General features: G+C 61.4%; 3 protein-coding genes across 3 annotated transcripts in view; all 3 read left to right on the top strand.

The window, feature by feature from the left end:
- The first annotated feature begins 1,429 nt into the window (after window positions 1–1,429).
- Window positions 1,430–7,623, top strand: LOC137447309 (B-cadherin). Its single transcript, XM_068150718.1, has 15 exons — window positions 1,430–1,578; window positions 3,566–3,780; window positions 3,856–3,966; window positions 4,118–4,273; window positions 4,356–4,500; window positions 4,589–4,764; window positions 4,847–4,975; window positions 5,055–5,240; window positions 5,315–5,559; window positions 5,647–5,789; window positions 5,977–6,201; window positions 6,311–6,529; window positions 6,624–6,754; window positions 6,844–6,990; window positions 7,176–7,623. The coding sequence occupies exons 1-15, from the start codon at window positions 1,434–1,436 to the stop codon at window positions 7,386–7,388; spliced, it is 2,586 nt and encodes an 861-aa protein (XP_068006819.1). The 5' UTR covers window positions 1,430–1,433; the 3' UTR covers window positions 7,389–7,623.
- Window positions 7,624–8,399: 776 nt separating this feature from the next.
- CDH1 (cadherin 1) lies at window positions 8,400–17,621 on the top strand. The gene is made up of 16 exons (XM_068150717.1): window positions 8,400–8,551; window positions 8,897–9,011; window positions 12,629–12,882; window positions 12,995–13,129; window positions 13,218–13,373; window positions 13,448–13,592; window positions 13,689–13,861; window positions 14,215–14,343; window positions 14,449–14,634; window positions 14,717–14,961; window positions 15,051–15,193; window positions 15,273–15,497; window positions 15,714–15,935; window positions 16,012–16,142; window positions 16,269–16,412; window positions 16,596–17,621. Exons 1-16 carry the CDS (start codon window positions 8,495–8,497, stop codon window positions 16,806–16,808), a joined length of 2,673 nt encoding a protein of 890 aa, XP_068006818.1. The 5' UTR covers window positions 8,400–8,494; the 3' UTR covers window positions 16,809–17,621.
- A 1,264-nt stretch (window positions 17,622–18,885) lies between these two features.
- TANGO6 (transport and golgi organization 6 homolog) overlaps window positions 18,886–23,574 on the top strand; it is a 29,217-nt gene continuing 24,528 nt past the window's right edge. Inside the window, exons 1-4 of the mRNA XM_068150716.1 lie at window positions 18,886–19,695; window positions 20,375–20,491; window positions 21,869–22,019; window positions 22,745–22,869. Coding sequence (XP_068006817.1) covers window positions 18,901–19,695; window positions 20,375–20,491; window positions 21,869–22,019; window positions 22,745–22,869 — 1,188 coding nt within the window. The 5' untranslated portion in view covers window positions 18,886–18,900. The remainder of the gene's footprint in view (window positions 19,696–20,374; window positions 20,492–21,868; window positions 22,020–22,744; window positions 22,870–23,574) is intronic.

Below are 23,574 nucleotides of genomic sequence, written 5' to 3'. Positions count from 1 at the left end.
AAGATCCCAGCACCTCTGAATCCTCCCTGGGCACAGTTCTGTGAGTGCCACAGGACAACCCATGGTCACGCCTCATGGTCCTGCTTCTGTATGGTGGTCCCAGGCTCCCAAACATGGGGGGGAGGGCTCTAGACTCCCCAGTATTCCCAGACAGCCACCCCTGGCGGGGTATCAGCGTGCTGAGGACCCCCTGAGGTGCTAAGCCTCCTCCTTTGGTCCCTTGGACCCTTGAAGTCCCCTACACCCATCCTGGCAGCATGCCCAAGATGATGTCTGGGGCTAGCTGCCCCCGCCCCCAATGGTGGCAGGGAGGGGGTCCCAGGGCAGAGGGGAGTTCCAGGGGTCCCCAGTCCTGGGTGAGGGGATGGGTCACACCAGGAGGGGCTGAGCCGTGGTATGAGGCCAGCATCAGGGCTGGGTGTATGGGGAAGATGCCCAGGAAGTGTCTGGGAGGTACTGGAGAGATATGCAGCAGTACTGGGAAGGTCCCATGGGATACTGGGATGCCCAGATGGTGCCTACAGGGCTGCACAGTGATGCCACGGGGAAGGCCTTTGTGGTGCTGAGGCAGCTCCAAGGGCTTCCCATTGGGTGCCTGGAGGGTATCAGAGGTGCCTGAATGGTGCTGAGTGGTCTCAGGGGGTACTCGAGGGGTGCCCAGTGCATGCCCAAAGGGTGCTAAGGGGTGCTGGAGGTTGCCCAGTGGATGCTGAATAGTGCCGGGGGGGGGGGGAGGCTGGAGGATTTTGAGGGGGTCCCAAGGGTGCCCATGGGGTGACTAAGAATACCTGTGGATGTCCACGGGGTAACTGAGGGGTGCCCAGGGTTTGACAGATGGTGCCCAAGAGGTGCCAATGAGTGCTGGAGGGGTGCCAAGGGGTGCCCAGAGGGTTCTGGAGAGTTCAGGGGGTGCCCAGGGGTACTCGAGTGGTGACTGTGGGATGTCCAGAGGTCACTGTGTGATCCCAGAGGTGCTGCAGGATGCTGGGGGTACCAGGAGGTGCCCGGGGGTTCTGGGGATTCCAGAGATTCTTTTGGGGTGTTGAGGAGCACCATTTGGTCCAGGGAGTGCCAGGTGTTTCCTCAGAAGTGTTGGGGGGTACTGAGGGTGCCTGGAGGTTTCCAGGGCGGCTCGAGGGTGGCTCGAGGACTGCCGGTGGCTCCCCAGGGGCTACTCGAGAGCTGCCCATGGGGTGCCCAGGAGGTGCCGTGGTTTGGCTGGAGGGTGCCCGGGGAGCGTAGTGGCGTCCCTAGAGGTACCTGAGGGTTATCGGGGGATACCGGGGGGTGGTCTCCGGGGCGGGGCAGTACCTGCGTGGCCTCACCTGGCTCGGCGCGTTGCAGCGGGCGGGGCGGGGCGGGCCGGGGCGGGGCGGGGCGCGGCGGGCGGTGACCGGAGCAGCAGCGGCGGCGGCGGCAGCAGCGGACGGGCCATGCGGAGGCCGCGCTCCGGGCTCTGCCCGCTCCTCTTAATTCTCCTCAGCATCCTCCTCCTTCCGCTCCCTCCAGCGGCCGCAGCTCCCCCGGCCCGACCGTGCGTCCCCCCGGGGCTGCGCCGGGGGCCGCTCCCGGCACCAGGTAACCGAAGCCGTCGGGGCGAGGCTTCGTTCGGTCCCCCGGGACGCTCTGGGAGCCTATCGAGATGCGCTGTTGTGGGCACTCGCCCTGCGGGACCCAGACCGGGATCGGTACAGGGACGGGGAGCGGGATCAGGACTGGGGCTGTCCCCCCGCATGCGGACTGAGGTCCGGTTCTTGGTCCCGTTCTGCCCTCCGGCTTGCGCGGCTGGCTCTGGACCGTGGGGTTGGCTCCTGGAGGAGAATGTGGGGCTGGCCGTGCGCCGGCCCGGGCCACGGCATCGGTGCTTGTCCGGGAGGCGCTGGCACTGCCAAGAATGTGGGTCTGGCTGGGGTCGCCGGGATGTGGGACTTGGCCATCGGGCGAGCCCTTCCCTGGGTGTGGAGCTGGCTGGGCTCCTGAGTTATAGGGCTGAGCCCCCTTGGGCCGTGGGGCTGGTCCATGGCGCTGGTGCTACCCTCCTAGCAGCAGGACTAGACCACGGGGCTGGTGATGCCCCCCAGCAGTGGGGCTGCTCGGTGGGACTCTGGTCTCCCGCAGCAGCAGCAGGGGTCTGGGGGGACTGGCAACGCCCGTGTGGCCCTTCCAAGGCTGGTGGCGTCTGATGCCAGCGCGGGCACCTCTGGTCCAGCCACGGGGCACCCGCTGAGACAGGGCTGGGTGCCCGCAGGGTTGGTGCCCAGTGCCAGGTTGACAATGGGTCTGGGTGCCCCAGGGCCACCCTTCTCTGGCCATGGGCAAGAGCATGGCACCGTAGACTGCGGAGTCCAGTGGGCCTGGCCTGGGGCTGGGCATGGGCTCATCACTACTGGCTCTTGGCCCAGTGCTGGCGGTTGCCGGTGCTGGTTCACCCTGTTTGCTCGGCACGATCCCGAGGGAATGGGAAGCTCGGGAACCAGGGCCGGAGCCAGCATTCTCCTAATGGCCGCAGAGCACTCAGAGCTGTCTTCGGCGGTAAGTGCTTTCATCGTGCCAGGAGAGGCCCTCACCTTTGCCTGCTGCTTCCCACTCCCGCCGAGCCATCCTGCCAGGCTGCTGGGAGCTGAGCTGCTGGGACAGGGGTCCACAAGCAGGGCTTGGGGCCTGGCCATGCTGCTGCAAAACCCCCTTCATGGGCATCAGTGTGGACTTGGCATCAGCTGTTTGGCTTCACTATAGTGCCAAGTGGGCTTGGTGCCATGTAGGCTTTCCACGGAGGTACCTCAAGGGCATGGTGGGGTCCCAGATACCACAGAGCCACCCAGCCCTTCGGTGGGGATCAGCAAACCTGAGCCACAGTCAGTGAGTGGGGCTGGGAGCTCCCTATGGTGGGTGCTTTTAGATCTCCATAGTGGGTGCTGGGTATTCTCTGGTGTTCTGATGCCCCCTCCCTGATTGCCAGGATGGCCGTGGCCCTCTCAGCCTCACTGATGTCCCTTCTGGAAGCCATGGTGGCTGACAATTGGTGCTGCTCCCCAAAACTCGGCTGATGTGCCCGCTGTGGGAGCGAAGGGCTCCACCCCAGTGTGGGGCAGCCATGGGGCACAGCTCTCCCTACCCCCTCACTAACTCCCCCGCAGCCCTCCCCAGCCCCATTCCCGGTTCCCTCCCGGCCGCTCAGCCTCCGGAGCTGGCTTAGCTCCGCTAATCCCCTAATCCTGCCTCCCGGCCGAGGGGCACAGGGACCTGGGCTGGGATCCAGCACTGGGGGCGCAGCGTGGTCCTGAGTGAGTGTGGGAGGAACCCGTGCTGTGCCCCGCATTCCGGCCATGGGGGGCTGGGAGCCCCGAGGGGGTGACACAGCGGGTGGGGGGCTGGGACAGGGCTCTGCCTGCCCAGGAATTTCCCGTCATCTGCAGAACAAAGCGAAACCTCCACCCAAACCTGCCCCGGCTCCCGGCATCCCCTCCCTGACCTGCCTCAGGAGGCTGGTGGGGCACGGAGGGGGTTGGGAACAGGTCCCGCCCCTCCCCTCTCAGCCTTTCTGACCCCCTCCACCCTTTCGCAGCCAGCTCTGGAGCCTGCGCGGGGCCGTACGGGACTGAGGAGGCAAATGTTCGAGTGCAAGAGGATACAGAACGCGGGAAGCTGCCAGGGGTGGGCAGCGGGCTTGCTGTACCCCACCAGGATGCTGTGTCCCCCCTGGATGCTATGGCTCTCCGGGATGTCAGTGGCCAGCCAGGCTTTGTCCCAGTTGCCTTGCGGGGCAAACGCTCCCCCCAGGTAGTGCTGCCCGGCTGCCCCATCCCCTGACCCCACCTCGGCCAGCTGTGTCCTCACCCTTACCTCCTGCCACAGGAGCTCCCTGAGGCTCGTGCTGCTCCCAGGAGACAGAAGAGGGACTGGGTGATCCCCCCCATAAAGGTTCCTGAAAACGAGAGGGGTCCCTTCCCCAAAAAGCTGGTTCAGGTATGAGGGGGGGGTGGGGAGGGGGCGGTGGAGGGCGGGAGTTGTCCAGATGTCAGTTGCCAGGGAGTCTGTCCCTGCCTCATCAGGGCAGGGTGTGATGCCATGGAGTGGGGTACTGAGTCATGTCCCTCCCCATGTCTTCTCCTTCCAGATCAAATCCAACAGGGACAGAGACACCAAAATCTTCTACAGCATCACAGGGCAGGGAGCAGATGCCCCCCCAGAGGGCGTCTTCACCATTGAGAAGGAGTCTGGCTGGATGAAGGTGACGCAGCCGCTAGACCGGGAGCGCATCGACAAGTACCACGTAGGTCCCTGCCGGGGTGCTGCACCGCACCGTGCCGTGTCACATTGTGCCAGGCCCCCCTGCTCACACCTCTGCCCCACAGCTCTTTTCCCACGCCGTGTCGGAGAATGGCAAACCAGTGGAGGAGCCAATGGAGATCATAGTCACGGTGACAGACCAGAATGACAACAAGCCCCAGTTCACACAGGAGGTCTTCAGGGGCTCTGTGCCTGAAGGCGCTTTGCCGGGTAGGACCCCTGACCGTGGGGAAGACCAGTCTCCTGCTGGGGGCAGCCCTGGGGACCCACCCCACTGACCAGGACACCCTGTCCCTAGGCACCTCTGTTATGCAGGTGACAGCCACAGATGCAGATGACGCAGTGGAGACCTACAACGGTGTCATCGCCTACTCCATCCTCAGCCAGGAGCCACGCGAGCCCCATCCCCACATGTTCACCGTCAACCGTGCCACCGGCACCCTCAGCGTCATCGCCAGTGGCCTCGACCGCGAGGTGGGGGCTCAGTAGTACCGTGTGGGTGGGCAGCCCCGGTACCGGGCGATGGGGCTGACAAGGTGTCTGTCTGTCCATGCAGCGTGTGCGGCAGTACACACTGACGGTGCAGGCGGCCGACCTGGATGGCGAGGGGCTGACCACCACCGCCCTGGCCGTCATCGAGATTGCAGATGTCAATGACAACGCCCCCGAGTTTGATCCCAAAACGGTAATGTGGAACTGCCCCTGGAGGGACCCTCTCCCTGTGGGTCAGTGTCCCTGGTGCTGATGGTGCCCCTGACCCACAGTACAAGGCAACCGTACCAGAGAATGAGGCCAGGCGGGAGGTGGCCCGGCTGGTTGTCACTGACCTGGACGAGCCGAACACACCGGCGTGGCGAGCTGTCTACTCCATCCTGCGTGGCAACGAGGGAAGTGCCTTCACCATTGCCACTGACCCTGCCAGCAACGAGGGAGTCCTCCGCACTGCCAAGGTGTGTGATCCACGCCGTGTTCCCCTCCCTCGCTGCCCATCGTGGGGTGTTGCCCATTGTCCCCTCTCTCTCAGGGTCTGGACTATGAGGCCAAGAAGCAGTTCGTGCTCCATGTAGCCGTCACCAACGAGGCCAACTTTGCTGTCAAGCTGCCGACAGCCACTGCGACGGTGACAGTCAATGTAGAGGATGTCAACGAGGCACCCATCTTTGACCCTCCGGTGCGGTTTGCCCAAGTGCCAGAGGATGTGCCACCGGGGCAGACTCTCACCTCCTGCACTGCCCAGGACCCTGACAAAGCCCAGGGGCAGAAGATCAAGTGAGTGGAGCTGGGATTGCCAGGGTCAGGGTTTGGGTCTGGGGAGATCCCCACTGTGGCACCAGCTCGCTTCTGCCTCCCTCTCAGGTACCTGGTGGGACATGACCCTGCGGGCTGGCTGGCTGTGCACCCTGAGAATGGCTTGGTGACGGCACGGGACCACCTGGACCGCGAGTCCCCCTTCACCAAGAACAGCACCTACACTGCCGTGCTGCTGGCTGTGGACGACGGTGAGCGCTGTGAAAGGGGCCCTTGTGCCCAGCATCCACGTGAGGGACACGTGCTGCTGTCACCAGAAACTGCAGCCAGGCGCCGTCACAGAGCACTGCTGGGGGCTGCCTGTCCCACTGATGGGGCTGGGTCCCTGTGAGGGTCCTGGTTTTGGGGAAACTCCTCCAACATTGCTTCTCACTGCAGGCTCACCACCTGCCACGGGCACTGGCACCCTGCTCCTCACCCTGCTTGATGTGAACGACCATGGCCCTGAGGCCGAGCCACGGGACATCACCATCTGCAACCGCAGTCCCCAGCCCCAGGTCCTCACCATCACCGACAGGGACTTGCCCCCCAACACCAGTCCCTTCCGTGCTGAGCTCACCCACGGCTCAGGGGACAGCTGGGCCGTGGAGGTCAGCGATGAAGGTAATGCTGTAGGCATGCTTGTGGGGGCTGTCCTGTGGCAGCATTACCCACGCTCACTGATGTTACTGGTGCTCTGCTGTGGCTCACCTGCGGTGCTGGTCTTGTGCAGATGACACAGTCACCCTGCAGCTGGTGGCACCACTGGAGCCAGACCTCTACAGCGTCTACCTGCGGCTCCTTGACCGCCCAGGCAAAGCCCAGCTCACTGTCATCACTGCGCGGGTCTGCGACTGCGAGGGGCCGGTGCAGGGCTGTCCCCAGAGACCCCAGCCTGCCACTGCCCTGCCTTTTGTCCTCGCTGGCCTCGGTGCCCTCCTGGCTTTGCTGCGTGAGTTGGGGGTCCCAGGGTGCTGTGGGGCTGCATCTCACCATGGGGCAGAGATGGGAGGACACATCCCCACTGACACCACTGCTCCCCACAGTCATCCTGCTGCTGTTGCTGCTCTTTGTGAGGAGGAGGAAGGTGACAAAGGAGCCACTGCTGCTGCCTGAGGATGACACACGGGACAATGTCTTCTATTATGGGGAGGAAGGTGGTGGTGAGGAGGATCAGGTGAGTGTTGCACAGGGGGCTGAGGGTGCTGGTGCCAGGTAGGTGGCCTGATCCTGCCCCTCTCCATCATTTCACGTGTGTCTCCACAGGACTATGACCTGCGGCAGCTGCACCGGGGTCTGGATGCCCGTCCTGAGGTGCTGCTGCGCAACGACGTGGCCCCCACTCTCCTGCCAGCCCCCCAGTACCGGCCTCGGCCTGCCAACCCTGATGACATCGGTACCTTCATTGAGGAGGTGAGACCCAGGACTGGAGGGAACTGGGGAAGTAAAATCAGCCTTGGGGTGCCCCCAGCTCCGGGTGGGGACTTGGCAGTGATGAGTCAGTGCTTGGACTCAATGATCTCAAAGATCTTTCTCAACCTACATTGTGGTTCTGTGATTCAGTGATGTGTGCTGACCCCTTTTCCCCCCCACCCCAGAACCTGAAGGCAGCTGACACAGACCCCACGGCCCCCCCTTACGACTCGCTGCTGGTGTTCGACTACGAGGGCAGCGGCTCGGAGGCCACCTCGCTCAGCTCCCTCAACTCCTCCGACTCCGACCGCGACCAGGACTACGACTACCTCAACGAGTGGGGCAGCCGCTTCAAGAAGCTGGCCGACCTCTACGGGGGTGGGGAGGAGGATGACTAGGGCACCCCTCCCCCTTGGCACCCCTGCCCTGCGCCTTACTACTGCCCGTGCCTTGGGGCTGTTGTCTCCCCACCCCCACCTCGGCAGCAGCCCCCTTCCCCTCCTCCCCCCTATTTTTGTGGCTATTCTGTTTTCTTTGTACGTGGATGAAATGAAGGTGGTGTGATGCCGCAGGCGTGGGGAGCTGCTGAGGGAAGGGGCAATAAAGGATGTGGTGGTGGTTTGGTTTTTTTTAGATGCTCCAGTCTCTGTATTGCTTTGTGCCCTCAGAGGGGTCCTCAGGGACCATTACAGGGGGTTGGTGCTTCACCCCAGCCACATCTTGACCCACCTCTTCCCCCCCAGTCCACTGTAACCCCCTAAGACTCTCCAGCCCCATCTCCCTTTCCCCTTTCCTGTCCCAGCACCACTCACGTAGGGAGCAGCGGCCATGCCCCCCAGCAATGAAGGTCCTCCCAGGGTCTCTCTTGCCCCTGTGGGGTGCAGTGCTAATGCTGGAGGGCATGGGCAGGGCACAGAGCCCCCCACACCTTGAGTGAGTGGTACTGGTAGGCTGGGCATTCAGGGTACCAAATCCCTTGTGAATCCCAAATTCCTCTCCTTCATACCCACCTGCAGTCCTCCAGGATGCTACCTTGTCCCCCTGGGGTCACCATCATCCCATGTGTGGCCCTGGGGGTTCCTGTGCTATGGAATCAACCCCCGTTTTGCTAGGGGACTTGAGGGCAGAGTGGGATGGCATCAAGGGGGGGTCCCCATAGAGCTGGAATCCACCGGTACCATGGGTGGGGGTGTACCCCGGGGTGCCCCTAGCTCCTGCCGCCCACCAACCTACCCTGCCAAAGCTCCCACGGCCCTGGATGGGCACCCGTGGAGCTCATTCGGTGACTGGAACCGGGGCCACCGGGGTACCGGGGGTGGGTACCGGCGGCCGGGGCGGGCGGGGCGGTACCGCCTCCCGACGGGGCGGGGCGAGGCGGGTCCCTCGGGGGGGGTTGAGGGGAACAGCACCTGCGGGGCGGGACTGGGACCGGGACCGGACTCACCTGCAGCTCCGCCGCGGCAGCGCCCTAATCCCTCCGGTAACTGCACCGGCACCGGCAGATATGGGGTGGCGGGGGAGCTGCCCGACCCTGCACTGCCTCCTCCTGCTCCTGCTCCAGGTGAGGGATTGGGTCCCGGGACCCTGCCCGCGGTGATGGGACCTTTCCTGGGGTGGGAGGATTCTTCCCGAGACCCTTTCTGGGGTGATGGGACCCTGCCCGGAGTGGTAGTACCTTTCCCAGGACCCTTTCCAGAGTGGTGCAACCCTATCCGACACCCTTCCCGAGGTGGTGGGACCTTGCCCAGGGTGGTGGGACCCTGCCCGAGACCCTTCCTGAGGGGTGGGACCCTTCTTGGGGTGGTGAAATCATGCCTGAGACCCTGCCCAGGGTGGTGGGACTCTGCCTGAGATGTTGCCCAGGGTGGTGGGACCCTGCCCGGGACTGATGGCTCTCTCCGGGCAGGCTGGTCACTGGCTGTGTGAAGGGGCAGCACTGTGCCAACCTGGCTTCACCGAGGATACCTTCACCCTCACCGTGCCATGGGACAGTGTGGTGGCAGGACGACCGCTGGGACGAGGTAAGGTGGGGGGAGCTGGACAGGTGGAACTGGGGTGACCATGGGGACTGGAGGTGGCAACGCGGGACAAAGCTGTGACTTTGTGTGGTGCCAGGGTGGCAATAGGGACAGGCTGTGCCGGGCTCTGTGGGTGGTCGCAGGGACAGTGCCATGAAGGTGCCATGGTGGTTGATGAGGCCATGGAGGTGGTGACGAGGCCATGGTGGGTGGACAGGCTCGGCACACCGTTGCAGGTGGCACTGGAACAGAGCTGTGTTTGGGGGGGCATGCCGAGGGGCCAGGGCAGCGCAGGCACTGGTACTCCCACCATGGCACAATGGCGGCGCGGGGGCAGCCGGTGCCTCTCCCCAGGGTGCGCCGGCGCGGGCGGTGCTGACTCAAGCGGCACAGGCCTGTCGGGGCCGGCACGCCGGGGCGTGGGGCTGCGCAGGCGCCCGTCCTGCCCACGCCTCGCCTGTCTGTGGGGTCTTCACACCCCTGTTTGTGGGGCTGAGTCCCCTCCTCCAGCAGCTCACGGTGTGGGGACAGTGGAACCTCACCATCCTGGCACTAAATCCCTGTTGTTGGCGTGGGTGCCAGCACCGAGTCCCACTCCGGACTGCCAATGGCCTTCCTTTGCTGCGTGCTGAGCTGTGTGCGAGGGTGCTGCCAGACTTTGTAGCACAGGGATTTGTTGTGCCCAGGGAAGTGGGTACTTGGGACCTGCTGGCCTGCACCCCTCAACTTGTAGGTGCTGGGGGCTGTGAGTGCTGGATGCAGGCTCCTCAGGCAGTGTTTGGTCATCGCCATCTGCACTAGTTAATGCTTAATGGTGTTGCTGACATCATGCTCTGCCGGGGTGGTTGGGGTGGGCACTACGCTGGGGGCTCCCAAACCACCACCCCCACAAGCTCCGGAAGGGCTTTGCCTGGGTGCAGGTAATGAGCTGGGAGCTGGACCCTGCCCCACACCTCAGGAATTGCGTGTTCGTTAGCTTTGGGGTTGATGATTAACGAACGCTTGGCCACGGCATTCTGTGTCCTGGAGGGCTGTGCCTGATACCAGGCACAGGCAACCGCATCGCCTCGGTGTCTCCCTGCCATGCAGGGCTGGTCTCAAGTGCCAGGAGCTACTGGAAATGCACTTCCAGTTTCAGGTCCCCAGATGGAGATGGGGCATGGGAGGAGGGAAGGGCCATGTCACCACCGTGATGCCCAGCCGCATGGGTGGATGAGGACAGTGGGCACTGAGCAACACAGACCCCCACACCATGAGCACACCAAAGCCTGTGGCCAGGGCGAGCTAACAAGCTGGCCTGTAATTAAGCTGATGAGTGGAGCGTAGTGCTTTCCTTCTGACACGTCCAGACAGGCCCCGTGCGGCGCCCATGCAGCGCACACCTGCATGGGGGCCATGGCGTCACCCAGCCCCCGCGGCTCTGCTCGGTGGCAGGCTGGGGGTCTCTGAGTGGGGGTGGCACAACCCCATGGGACATGGCAGGGACTGGGACGCTCCTGGGTGTAGGAATCTCGAGAGGCTGAAGTCACAGTGAAACTCAGGTGACGTCAGCGGCGGGGCTGGAGGGACGTGCGGCTCGGAGTGCTTTCGCCCGGCTGCTGGCAGGGTGACGCGAGTCCCCCCCCTTGCCACCAGCTTCCGCCCAAGCACGGCTGTGATTGTGCAACCCAGGCATGGCGGGCACTGATGGGGTGGTGGCACCCAAGGGTGGTGGCACTTGGCTCTGCTCCTGAGTCAGTCTGTGCCCTGTTCCAGCAACACACCATGGGACCGGGGCTGGCCTGGGAGGGTACCCAGTCCCCATCCTGGTGTGGGGTGTTATCCCCCTGCCTCAGCAGCAGCCTAGTAGCACAGGGATATGACTGTCCCAGTGATCATGGCTGGTGGCAGGGGTTGGGAAGGGGAAATCCCCCCAAAAGACCAACACCACCCCAGCCCCCACCCCCTGCCCCAGCTCTCCTCATTTCTCACTCCAGTGCTCCCAGCAAGGAGAGGGGCCCCTGGCTCCATGCCCTGGGGAAGGTTGAGGAGCTGGAAAAACAGGTTGTACTGGCTGAGGGGATCTGGTGCAGAGCACCCAGAGCTCACTGAACCCAGTGTGGGGCTGGGGGCTGAGCAGTGCCCACTCTACTGCACCCATCCGGCATACTGCCAGCTGCTGGGTGCCAAGCACTGCACCTCGTGCCTGCATCTATGGGTGCTGGATGCCTCCCCCCCACTGCGGCAGCACCCAGCTTGCCCCAGCATGTTCCTGTCCAGTGGCCCCACCAGCTCCCCCAGCCCACACAGCCTTAGCCAGGGGTCTCACCGGGGGCTGGCATCGCACTAGCAGGTCCTCCCTGGGCACCACAGCAGGCAAGGGGGGCAGCTCCCAACCCAGGGCTCGACAATTGGTCCCAATCCACAACCAAATTCTTGGGGTGCATTTGGGCTGACGTAAACCTATGCACTGGCGTTGGCACCATCATCGTGCCTGGTGCTGGGGCATCCTGGTGCTGGGGCATCCTGGTGCTGGGGCATCCTGTGCTCCCACCCCGGGCACGTTGTTTCCCCGTGGCGCGGGTCACACCAGGGTTGGTGGTGGCTGTGTCGGCAGGGGCTCCAGCCTCGGTGCCGCTGGCTCAAACAAACATCTCGCAGACAAAGGCTGTTTGTCGGGCAGCTCCCGTCCCAGCAGCGCAGCCTCGGCTCATGTGATGCCTGCTGACCGGTGCAGCACAGCTCACAGCCTCCCCCCAGGCTGACTGTGTGCTCATCCTGGCTTGTACTGCGTCCTAGCGTGGTCCCAAGCTGATAACACCACGACACTGTCTGCTTCAGGCTGTGGTGGGTGCCTGGTGTTCCTGGGGACCCCTTTCAGCAGAGGTGTCTAAAGTCCTCAAGGGTGCCCAGGTGAGCTGAGTACGCCGGCTGCCACCCTGTGCCAGCAGTGCACCAGGGTTGGCACCTTGTTGCCACACAAGTTAATATCCCCCTCTTATTGCAAATGTATGGCTGTGGTGCCTGGCTATGCACCACATGCACCACTGGGGACCACTGTGAGTCCCCAGGACTGAGGCATCACAGCTCATCGGCCTGATAAGCCTTGTGGATCAGCCCCAGCAGCCTGGGGGACACCCCAACCAGGCTACCAGGTGCCAGTGCAAGCAGGCCAGGTGCAGGCTGTGGTTTAATTTGGAGTAGCAGCACCCACTGCCACAGCAGCAATGTGCCATTGCATGGGGGATTTGCCACTTGCCCAGGGATGTGCTGTGCATGGGGATGCGATGGGCACGGTGCTGTGCATAGGGGTGTGCCAGACAGGAGGATGTGCCATATATGGCATGGACAGCCTGTGCCAGTGCCACTTACCCCATTGCCACAAGGATCAATCTTGTGGCACAGTAAGTTGTGCTGTGCCCAGTCCTATACCAAACCATGGTGGTGCCATGCACCCTGCCTGGTGCCCAGGACAGGATCTTGGCATGATGTGCGGTGCATCTCCGCTGTGACTGTGACCCAATGGCTCCCCAGCTGTGGCTGGACTGTGTGCGGCCATGTCACCGTGCCCTGCTCTCGCTGGCTTGCCCTGTGGCAGCAGCAGGAACCCTTTGCCCACCCAGCTGTTTTCCTGTCCCCAGTGAGCTTTGTGGAGTGTGGAGAGCAGCGGCGTGCAGTGTACCTGTCAGATGACACTCGCTTCAAGGTGAGCAGGGACGGCGTGGTCTCAGCCACCCGGCCCCTGCAGCTCCGGCGGCAGGAGATCAGCTTCTCTGTCCACACCTGGGACAACACCGGCAAGAAGCATTCGGCCAAGGTGACCCTGCGCAGGCGGTGGCACCAGCACCATCGCCACCAGCACCACCGGCACCAGCACCACCACCGCCATCAGCAGGTAAAGCACAGCCTCAATTCTTGGGGTCACCACAGCTCTTCTCCTTGTGGCACAGAACTGAGAGAGCTTAGCAAGGTGCTGGCACCAATGTGAGCCGCTTGCTTTCCAACAGGATGTGGCACCTGAGGTGCTGACCTTCCCTGAGCCCAGCCATGGCCTCCTCCGGCGGCAGAAGAGGGACTGGGTCATCCCCCCCATCAATTGCCCCGAGAACGAGCGTGGGCCCTTCCCCAAGAAGCTGGTGCAGGTACCTGTCCCTAAGGGGATGAGGCAGAGGACAGGGGGGTGCCTGAAGTGCCAGGACACCTCTAACACCCTCCCCACCTTGCTGCCAGATCAAATCTAACAAGGACAAGGAGACAACAGTCTTCTACAGCATCACGGGGCAGGGAGCTGACACCTACCCCGTGGGCGTCTTCACCATCGAGCGGGAGACAGGGTGGCTGGAGGTGACCAGGCCGCTGGACCGGGAAGAGATGGATAAGTACTACGTGAGTGAGGGGACAGGGCTGGGAGAGGGGGACAGTCCTCGGGGGCGGGTGCGAGCTGACGGTGCCCTTTGCAGCTCTACTCCCACGCTGTGTCAGCCAATGGGCAGTCAGTGGAGGACCCGATGGAGATCATCATCACTGTGACAGACCAGAATGACAACCGGCCTGTCTTCACCCAGCAAGTCTTCACTGGCTACATTGAGGAGAATGCAAAGCCAGGTACAGGAGGGATGGCTGGCAGCACCAGGCCAGAGCTGTGCCAGGGGCTCCAGCGGGCTTGGTTCCACCAGTGACACCTGCCCTGCTTGTGCCCAGGCACGTCTGTGATGACCGTGAGTGCCACAGACGCCGACGATGCGATCAACGTCAACAATGGCATCATTGGCTACTCCATCCTCAGCGAGGAGCCCCAGGGCACACAGCGGATGTTCACCATCGACCCGGAGAAGGGTGTCATCAGTGTCATTGGCACGGGGCTGGACCGGGAGGTGGGTGCCCGTGCTGCGTCCTGGGGGATGAGGCAGCAGCTCCATGGTGAGACTTGCTACAGGGAGCTGGGGATGCTGGAGGCCTGGGACCTGGCTGGTTCAGGGACTTGCCATCCCCAGGTCCCTGTCCTCTGTGGGCATCTGCAGCCCCAAGCCCATTGGGTATCTATGTGGGACTGCTGTTGGGCCCTGGCTCTGCTGAGTCCCAGGAACGGGAGCTATCGAGTGGGTGGTGTCTGCCCCAGTGGCAACCATCGCGGCTGGAGAAGACTACATCTGGCAGATGATTCCCCAGAGGATGGTGACATGCCGGAGCCTGTCCCTGCCCTAACTGCTGTGATTTTGGTTTGCAGACCACTCCCAACTACACACTGATCATCCAGGCTGCAGACCAGGAGGGCACTGGCCTCACCACCACAGCCACTGCCATTGTGGAAGTCACTGATGCAAATGACAATGCTCCCTTCTTCGAGCCCACTATGGTACCTACACCATCTCCTCCAAGCTGTTGCCATTGTGGCACAAGCCCTGCCACCCCAGGGTGCCCAGCGCTGTCCTGTTGACTGTTGCTGACACCTCTCTTGCAGTATGAGGGGACAGTGAAGGAGAACGAGGCTGGGGCACTGGTGACACGGCTGCATGTGAAGGACCAGGACATGCAGGGCTCCTCAGCCTGGCAAGCTGTCTACCACATCAAGAGTGGGGACCCGGAAGGCGACTTCAGCATCACCACCGACCCCAAGACCAACGACGGCATCCTGAGAACCGCCAAGGTGGGTCCTGGTGCCGCACAACCACCCCGCTGCTGGCCACCTCCCCCTGGTGCTGCCCGGCTCCTCTCTCCTCCCCTCTCAGGGCCTGGACTACGAGAGCAAGAACCAGTACAGCCTGGTGGTGACAGTGGAGAACGCCGTCCCCTTCACCGTGTCCCTGCCGCTCTCCACGGCCAGCGTCCTGGTGACAGTGTCAGATGAGAATGAACCGCCTGTCTTCGTGCCCCCGCTCAAGAAGGTGGAGGTGAGGGAGGACCTGCCAGAGGGCCACCAGGTCACCTCCTACACGGCCCAGGATCCAGACCGGGACCTCAAGCAGACAATCACGTGAGTGGGGGGTTCAGTGAGTGGGGGTTTGAGTGGCTGGGGCCCCAAGGGGCTGCACCGTCCCCATGCTGAGCTTCTGCTGGCCCCAGGTACCGCATGGGCATCGATGCCGCGGGCTGGCTGGCCATCGACTCAGTGAATGGCATCATCACGGTGGCTCAGCCCCTGGACCGTGAGTCGGTGCACTCCATCAACGGCACCTATGAGGCCCTCGTCCTGGCTGTGGATAGCGGTGAGCAGGCCCCTCCCCACGCCCCTGTGGGGCTCCCAGAACCCCCTCCCTGGGCTCATGTTAGCTCCTGGCCCCACAGCATCACCGCCTGCCACTGGCACGGGGACTCTGCTGCTCCTGCTCGAGGATGTCAATGACAATGGCCCCACACCAGAGCCACGGAGCTTTGACATCTGCAGTCGGCAGCCTGAACCTCAGATACTGACCATTGTGGACAAGGACCTGCCCCCCAACACCTATCCCTTCAAGGCTGACTTAAAGCATGGCTCCAATGTCAACTGGACTGTCAGGGTGACTGGTCAAGGTGGGTGCTGTCTGCTCCAGCCTGGCCACCCAACCTTGGCATGGGGTAGTGGAGAGACACCAAGCAAAGGCTGATCCCAGCCCCTCTTGATTCTTGTTGCCTCTGAGCACAGCCAGTGTCAGTCCCAACAGTGGGCACTGGGCTAGGGAACTGGTGCTGGGGGTGTCCCAAACACAGGGATGTGTCTGTGACTCTGTTCCTTCTCTGTGCCACCAGACACACTGGAGCTGAGTCCGCTGAAGGAGGCGGAGCCTGGGGAGCAAAAAGTGTACCTGGAGCTGTGGGACGCACAGGGCAAGTCACAGATGACACCACTCACTGTCCAGGTCTGTGACTGTGAAGGGCCGACAAAGAACTGTGAGCGACGAGCCTTTGTTGCTGAAAGCCTGGGTGTCCCTGTCATCCTGGGCATCTTGGGGGGCATCCTGGCACTGCTGAGTAAGTACCAGGAATGGGGACAAGCACAGCACCAGCTTCAGCCCACCTCCCTGACACTGGTGCCCTCTGCTTGCAGTCCTGCTGCTGCTGCTGCTGCTATTCGTGAGGAGAAGAAAAGTGGTGAAGGAGCCGCTACTCCCGCCCGAAGATGACATGCGGGACAACGTCTACCACTATGATGAGGAGGGTGGTGGTGAGGAAGACCAGGTGGGACAACTGCTGGGTTTGGCTCTCTGGGACACCCTCCCTGCAGTCACGCACCCTACGTACCCTGGTGCCCACGGTGGTTGTGGTCATCCCTTGAGCGTCATCTCCTCATGCCTTCCCATGCAGGATTATGACCTGAGCCAGCTGCACCGGGGCCTGGATGCCCGCCCAGAGGTGATCCGCAATGATGTGGCGCCCCCGCTGATGGCTGCCCCCCAGTATCGGCCCCGTCCCGCCAACCCCGATGAGATTGGGAACTTCATTGATGAGGTAAGCTGGGCCCCCCCGTGGTGCTCCAGCGGGGAGAAGCCCTCATCTGTGCCAGCACTACTGGGGTCCTCCAACTCAGTGGGGGACTTGGCAATGTTGGCTCAACAGCTGGACTCCGTGACCTCAAAGGTATTTTCCAACCTAAGCTATGATGGTACTGATTCCCTTTTCCCCCCACCCCAGAACCTGAAGGCAGCTGACACAGACCCCACGGCCCCCCCTTATGACTCGCTGCTGGTGTTCGACTACGAGGGCAGCGGCTCGGAGGCCACCTCGCTCAGCTCCCTCAACTCCTCCGACTCCGACCGCGACCAGGACTACGACTACCTCAACGAGTGGGGCAGCCGCTTCAAGAAGCTGGCCGACCTCTATGGGGGTGGGGAGGAGGATGACTAGGGCACCCCAGCCTTGGCACTGGCTTGGCCAGCAGCTGCCCGGTGCAGGCAGCTCACCTCATTTCACCCCACCAGACTCATGATGGGTCTTTGCTGAACCCTCGCTCCAGCACCCCTTCAACCTGGTGTCCACATTCCCCTCATTGTGTGTAGGGGAAGCTTGGGGTCACTCGGTCTTGGGGGATGGGTTGGGGGGAATCTGTGTGTTTCCCACACCCCTCAGCTCCAGGCAGGGCACGGAGCCCTTTGGTCCATTCTCTATCCTAGAGTGAGGGCCAGAATCAGCTCCTCTTCCCAGGCAGGGACAGGCCCCCACCACTTCTCTCCCTTTGCCCCACAGCATTTCTCTGACTCTCTCCAAAATACCTCATGCCCCCAGCCCCAGCACAACAACCACCAGCTCACAAACCTGGTGCCAAAGAAACAGGGCGGCCCTGTTACTGTGCTGGAGCGGGGCGAGGTGCTGGATAACCACAGCCCAAAGACGAGCCGTCACGTGCTGTAGGTGAGGGAGCCTTATTCACCAGGAGCACAGAGGGGCAGGTCTCTGTTTCTCTGCATCCCAGATTACGATGTGATTTCCCTCTGCGGCGTGGTGGGTTGTAATTACTCTGCAGTCAATGAAAGGCGCTTCTGGAAATCAAAGAGCTTCACTGAGATTCGGCGCTCAGCTGTCGTCGTGGTTTTATTGTTTTTTATCGGGGGGAGAGGGTCTGAGGCGGGCTGGGGGAGCCAGCAGCGCTCCACTGGTAATCCATTGTATGGGTGGTTTTTTATGTAAAATTGAAAGAATAAAGTGTTTTAAAAAAACAAACCAACCAACCCCCACCTAAAAACCCTTTGCTCTTGCTGGTTTCACTCTGTCTGTGCTCAGAGGCAGCCCTGCCCCATGGAGAGCTCCAAAGGGCAGATGACCAACACCGAGCGCTGCGTTAACAGGGAGAGATCCTGATCAGAGCACGTGTTTTCCCAGCAGCAAGGGCCGGGAGGAAGCAGCTAAAAGCTGGTGAAGGCTTTACTAAGTGCCTCAGAGGGAAAGGAGAACAAGACATAATATAAAACCCCATTTTGTGCCTCAAGACGGTGGCTGTGCGGCGCCTGGCCCCACGCCCTGCCTCCCGCAGAAGCGGCTGTCAGCCGGCATCACGGACCGCTGGGGTTTGTCCAAGCCTGGAATTGCTGTGAGCTCCTTTCAGAGGCCCTGCCCAGTGGGGAAACACAAAAGAATAACACTCCCCACAGCTCTCAAAGCCTCTTAAACACCCAAAGACCCAGGAGACTGGCAAAGGGTCTGTGACCATCCTGCCTCGTTATATCCAGGGCTGGCAAATCTGTGACCTGCTCAGAAACGCCCACGAAGAGCTGTGAGAGAGCAGGCACTAACCACCACCTCGCACGCCCTCCACGTGCCCCTTACGCTGTGCAGATCCTCCCTTTGCAGCCACAAGCGCTGGCTGCTCTTTGGAAGCTGCTAAATGTTGCAGGGTACAGCTAGAGGCTGCTATTGATGCACAGGCGAGCCTTGGGGTGGGAGCTGTCACCAAACCCCAGCGTGCTGGGGGCTGGACAGTACCTCTGGAGGTCATCTAGTCCAACCCTGCTTTGCAGGGCTCCCCAGAGCAGGCTGCCCAGGATCACAATGCCAAGCAGGTTTGGACTCTCGAGAAAAGCGACTTCACAGCCCCTGGAGGCAGCCTGCTCCACGGGCCCGGCCCCCTCACAGCAGTTAAGTCTCCTCACGTTCAGCAACACCAGCCGTGCCGCAGGGGTTGGTACTGCTGATGCCCGTGGGGAACGTGCACAAGTGCCAACAGTGCCGGCCTCGGTGCCAGGCTTGGATGGGGAGGGGACAGGTGTGTGCCCTGCTGCGCTGAAGACGAGCCTCAAGCGCTGTAGCCGAGGGGCACTGCTGTGCACCTCTACCACCGACGCACCCACAGGAGCTGGCAGCGGTGACCAGATCCCGACTCACAACAGGCCCAAGACGGCGGCGGCCGGCGGCTCCTCCCGCCCCACCCAAGATGGCGGCGGACAGACGGCTCCCACAAGATGGCGATGTGCGCCTCGTTCCGCCCCTTTTCGACCTCCCCAAGATGGCGGCAGGAAGTTCGCTCATCCATCTCCCCGACCTTCCTAAAATGGCGGCACACAGCCGCGCTGCACCCTCTCCCCGTGGCCCCAAGATGGCAGGCGGCGCGGAACCGGAGCCAGGCCCGGAGTTGGGACGGGTGGTGGAGGCGCTGGAGCTGCTGCTATGGCGGCCGCCCGCCGGGCCCGGTGAGCGGGACGGTGGCGAGGTCGGGAACAAACTAGAAGGCTCCTTGCGACCGGAGACGCTGCGCAGCAACGCGGCGGAGCTGGACAAGCGGCTGCGGCAGACACCGGGCTGGGACTCGCTGCGCGGTCTGCGCTGTGCTGTGCTATCCCGGGCCCCCGCGCTGGCCACCGGGGTGGCGGACGAGACCGAGCCGGGCTGGGCGGCTGCCTGCGGGCTGCTGGCGCTGCTGCTGTGCCTCAAGGAACGACTGGCCACGCTCGCCGCCGCCGCCACCTCCCGTGATGCCGGGGCCGGACTTGGGGCTGCCCCGCCGCCCAGCGCCGACACGCTGAGTGTGGCACAGACGCAGGCGGTGGGCCGGGCGCTGCGGGCCGCGGTGGGCCTGGGGCTGGTGCCGTACTTGCCGCCGGGCGTGGGGCAGCGCCCAGGCCCCCCAGCGATATCCCCAGCCCCACCGGCAGCCCGAGGCGCCCGGCTCCGCGCTGCCACCGCCGCCTTGGCCGAGCTCACGCAGCATCCAGCACTGGCCGGCCCGCTCCTGGCCCGTCACCTCGGCCTCCTCCTCGCCAGCCTCTGCCTGCTGGGCCACGGCCCTGCCGCACACTGTGAGGTCTGTGGGTTCCTTCTGTTCCACCTTCATGATCGGTGCTGGCATGGGCAAAACCGGCCAAATAGGTTGGGGTCACCGACCAAACCCAAAAGAGTTTCCCCCATGCCGTAGCTGATGCTGTCACTGTACTGAGCTCCAGCTCACTTAGCCCCAGGGCTGACTCCCATGCTGAAAAAGGAGAGATTTAGCTTCAAGGAAGGAATTCCACACTGTGAAGGGGTGAAACCCTGACCCAGGTTGCCTGGAGAGGTGGTAGATGTCTCATTCATGGAATCATTTCAGGTCAGGTTGCTGGGGCTCTGAGCAACCTGCTCTAGTTGCACAAGTTCCTGATGAATGCAGGGGGGAGAAGGACTGGTTGGCTTTAAAAGGCCCCTTCCCATCCAAAGTGTTCTGTGATACCTTGGAAGTGTTCATGGCCAGATTGAATGGGGGTTTGAGCAGCTTAGTCTAGTAGAAGATGGCCCTGTCCATGTGAAGAAGGCTGGAACTAGATGATCTTTAAGGTCCTTTTGACCCCAAATCATTCTGTGGGGCTATGCTGTGCATGTTCATCTCCACATTAGATGTGAGCCGTATGATGCAGTGAGGGGTTGGAGAGAGATTAGCACAGGGTCAGGACTGGCATAGCACTGGCAGCCATGCTGTCCTCACTGTTCCAGGGTTTCTGTTTCTCCAGGGTGTTACAGAGGCAGAGCGAGTGCGGTGCCAGGAGACCTTACGGCACGTCTTGGACCACGTCTACCAACCACTGGCAGTGCAGGAGCTGCTGGTCCTGCAGGGACGGCCCAAGCAGGTACCTGGCATCGGGGACAGTGCCATCCATTGCCTGAGGCGCTCGGAGTGCTGGCTCACTGTGTTCCCAAGCTCCCAGGGTGCCTTTGCTGCTCTCCTGCACACGTTCTTACATGTTCAAAACCAGTCTGGTGGAGGACTCCTGTCCCTGAGTGCTGTGTGAAGCTGCTGTGTGAAGTTGCTCACAGGGTGGCAGCTCTGGCCCTGCTGTGCAGGGTGTGTGGGTGTGGGTGAATTCGGGGCCTCTCATCGCCGCACGTGCCACCTTGGCTTGGCAGCTACATCTGCTGCGCCTGGCCAAGCAAAGCACCTTCATTAGGGCAAGAGGAAACGGCCTCAAGTTGTGCCAAGGGGAGGTTTAGATTGGATATTAAGAACAGTTTCTTCATCAGAAGGGCTGTCAAGCCCTGGAACAGGCTGCTATTTATGTGCACCGTAGAATGGTTTTGGTTGAAAGAGATCTTTAAGATCGCCAGATCCAACCTTTAACACAGCACTGCCAGGTCACCACTAAATCATGTCCTTCAGCATCACAGCTCCATGGTTTTGAAACCCCTCCAGGGATGGGAGCTCCACCACTGTTCTGGGCACTCTGGGTCTGGCCTTGACAACCCTCAAGGGGAAAAAATTGTTCCTCATGTTCAACCTAAACCTCCTCTGGTACAGTTTAAGGCCATTTCCTCTTGTCTTATTTCTTGTTCCTTGGGAGAAGAGACCAACCCCCAGCTGGCTCCAACATCCTTTCAGGGGGTTGTATTGAGCCAGGTCTTCCCTCAGCCTCCTTTTTTCCAGGCTGAGCAAACCCAGTTCCCTCATCTGTTCCTCATGAGACTTGTGCTCTAGATCCTTCACAAGCTTTTCTGCCCTTCCTGGTGGTCATTGTAGGTGTGTTCCAACTGGAAATAATCTATTCTATTCCCCCCAGTGCTGTGGGCTGCCTCACTCCTTGAGGTGCCTGAGCAAGCACCTGCACTCAAAGCTCTTGCTTTGTGGATCACCAGCCTCTGGCAACTCAGTTTGTGCTATGCTGGGGGGACTGCTGTGCCCATTGCCTTCTCTGCAGCCCAGTGCTGTGTGCCTGGTCCTGGTAGGGGTTGCCACTGCACAGCCCTTACCTGCATCAATCCCCCAGAACCTGCGTGCCCCATGTTGGTAATGAGGCCGTTGGAGCTGCTGCCTGACCCTGAGGGGCTTTAATTAAAGCAGGGAAGCTCTCTGCAAGGAAGCTCCTGGGAAGGCTGGCCTTGCTTATTAAGCCCTAATTAGCTTTGTGCCACTGGATGAAGAGGTGATTGATTAAAAACCTTTCCCTGTGCTGTGCTCCCGTCTGGTCTCAGGTCCTGCAGGGCTCTTAACCTGCTCCTTTGTTCCCTTGCAGGGTCCTCCCTCTCCTGGAGACAGCACAAAGCCAGCCCTTGTGCGGGCTCCAGCCTGGCTGCGGCGCCTTTGTGGGCAGCTGCTCTCCGAGAGGCTCCTGAGACCCAATGGGGTTCAGGCTGTGGTTCGGGGTATCATGGAGGGGACAGGCGGTGAGTAGGGTGAGCTCTGATGCTGCTCTTGGCTGAAAGGAGACTGATGACGTGTCTGAGATGTTTCATCCCCTGAGATGCTGAAATGGGAAACAGTTTGTGTCAGGCCAAGCTTCTTGGAACGCTCAGATTTTGCCTTGGACAAAACACCTTCCGGTGAACAGGGAACACCTTCCAGCCACAAAGTGCTTTTGTTTTGGGGTACACCATCACATTTGAGGTCCAGACTGGAAGCCTCTGAAATAATTTAGTCTGTTTTAATCACACCCCATGTGCATACAGAGCATGGCTCACTCCAAGGAGCTGCATTGGTGACAGTTCGGTGTGAGGAGTGCTCAGTGCTGGGCTGTGAGTTGGTGGAATGAGACCCATCCTGCTCTCCATTTCCTGCCAAGGGGGGAAACTGTTGCTCTCCAAAAGCTGAATCTCTCAGTTTTCAGTGCCAAAGCCTCCTCTGGCCAATACCAACCTGCTGACACAATTCAAGCATGACCTCTCTCCACCTTTTGGCTCACACACCTGTTTGTAGATGACATTTTCCATTATCAGAGTGATTTTCCCCCTTCTCTCATTAAGTTCAGGTGTCTCCTGAGAGATGCTTGGTTTTAAAGAGAATAATGAAAGTTAAAAATCTGATTTTTGGCCAGGGACACCTGGCTTCAGACAAAGCTGGCCTGGCTGTTGGCTCAGGCTGAGCTGATTTTGGCTTCGTGCTGGCCTGGCAGGTTGTGCTGGTGCTGAAGCAGCAGCTGTGGACTGGAGGAAATGCGACGCGGTCGCCAAGATCCTGGCATCCTGCCCGCAGCAGTGCCTTTCCCTGGAGGACTACTACAGCCTGGTGTGCCCCCAGGTAGGTCACTCCCTTCCCCGACCCACAGCACACCAGCTACAGCTGGCAGTTACAGCATGGAGAGTGCTGGTGCTGTCACTTCTGCTTGGGCCATAATGGCACGGAGCTGGTTTTGTGCTGCTCTGGCAGTGGGCTGTGTTCCCACCCTACCCTTTGAGTTTTCCATATTTGATTGAAGTGCTGGATGATGTCTCCTCTTCACACGAGCTGTTCAGTGCTGCACTACAAGGAGCTCTCTGCTGTGGAGTTCTTGCCTCCAGCCTTTGGCTGTGGGAGTGGTGCAGGCGCTTGGTTTGAGCCCAGAAATGCCTCTTGCATTGACAGGATTCTGTGAACATGTGCATGGGGAGGAGAATGCCTCTTCCATACATGGAGTGTCATACCAAATGGCCCATCAGTCACAGAACTGTAAAATCCTGGTTGAAAGAGATTTCTAAGGGCATTGAATCCAACCATTAACCCAGCACTGCCAGGTCACCACTAAACCAAGTGCCTCAGCACCACAGCTCCATGGCTTTGAAACCCCTTCAGGGATGGCGACTCCACCACTGCTCTGGGCAGCTTGGGCCAGAGCTTGGCACCCCTCAAAAGGAAGAAATTGTTCCTCATCTCCAATCTAAACCTTCCCTGGGGCAACCTTAGGCCATATCCTCATGTTCCTTGGGTTTGGACTCGATGATCCTCAAGGTCTCTTCCAACCTTAGT

Source organism: Melanerpes formicivorus, unplaced genomic scaffold (assembly GCF_026170545.1).
Source record: "Melanerpes formicivorus ecotype bairdi unplaced genomic scaffold, bMelFor1.0.p_v2 SCAF_20, whole genome shotgun sequence".
Lineage (NCBI taxonomy): Eukaryota > Metazoa > Chordata > Aves > Piciformes > Picidae > Melanerpes > Melanerpes formicivorus.
Note: the sequence above shows the minus strand (reverse complement) of the source record. Positions and strands in the feature narration are given on the sequence as shown.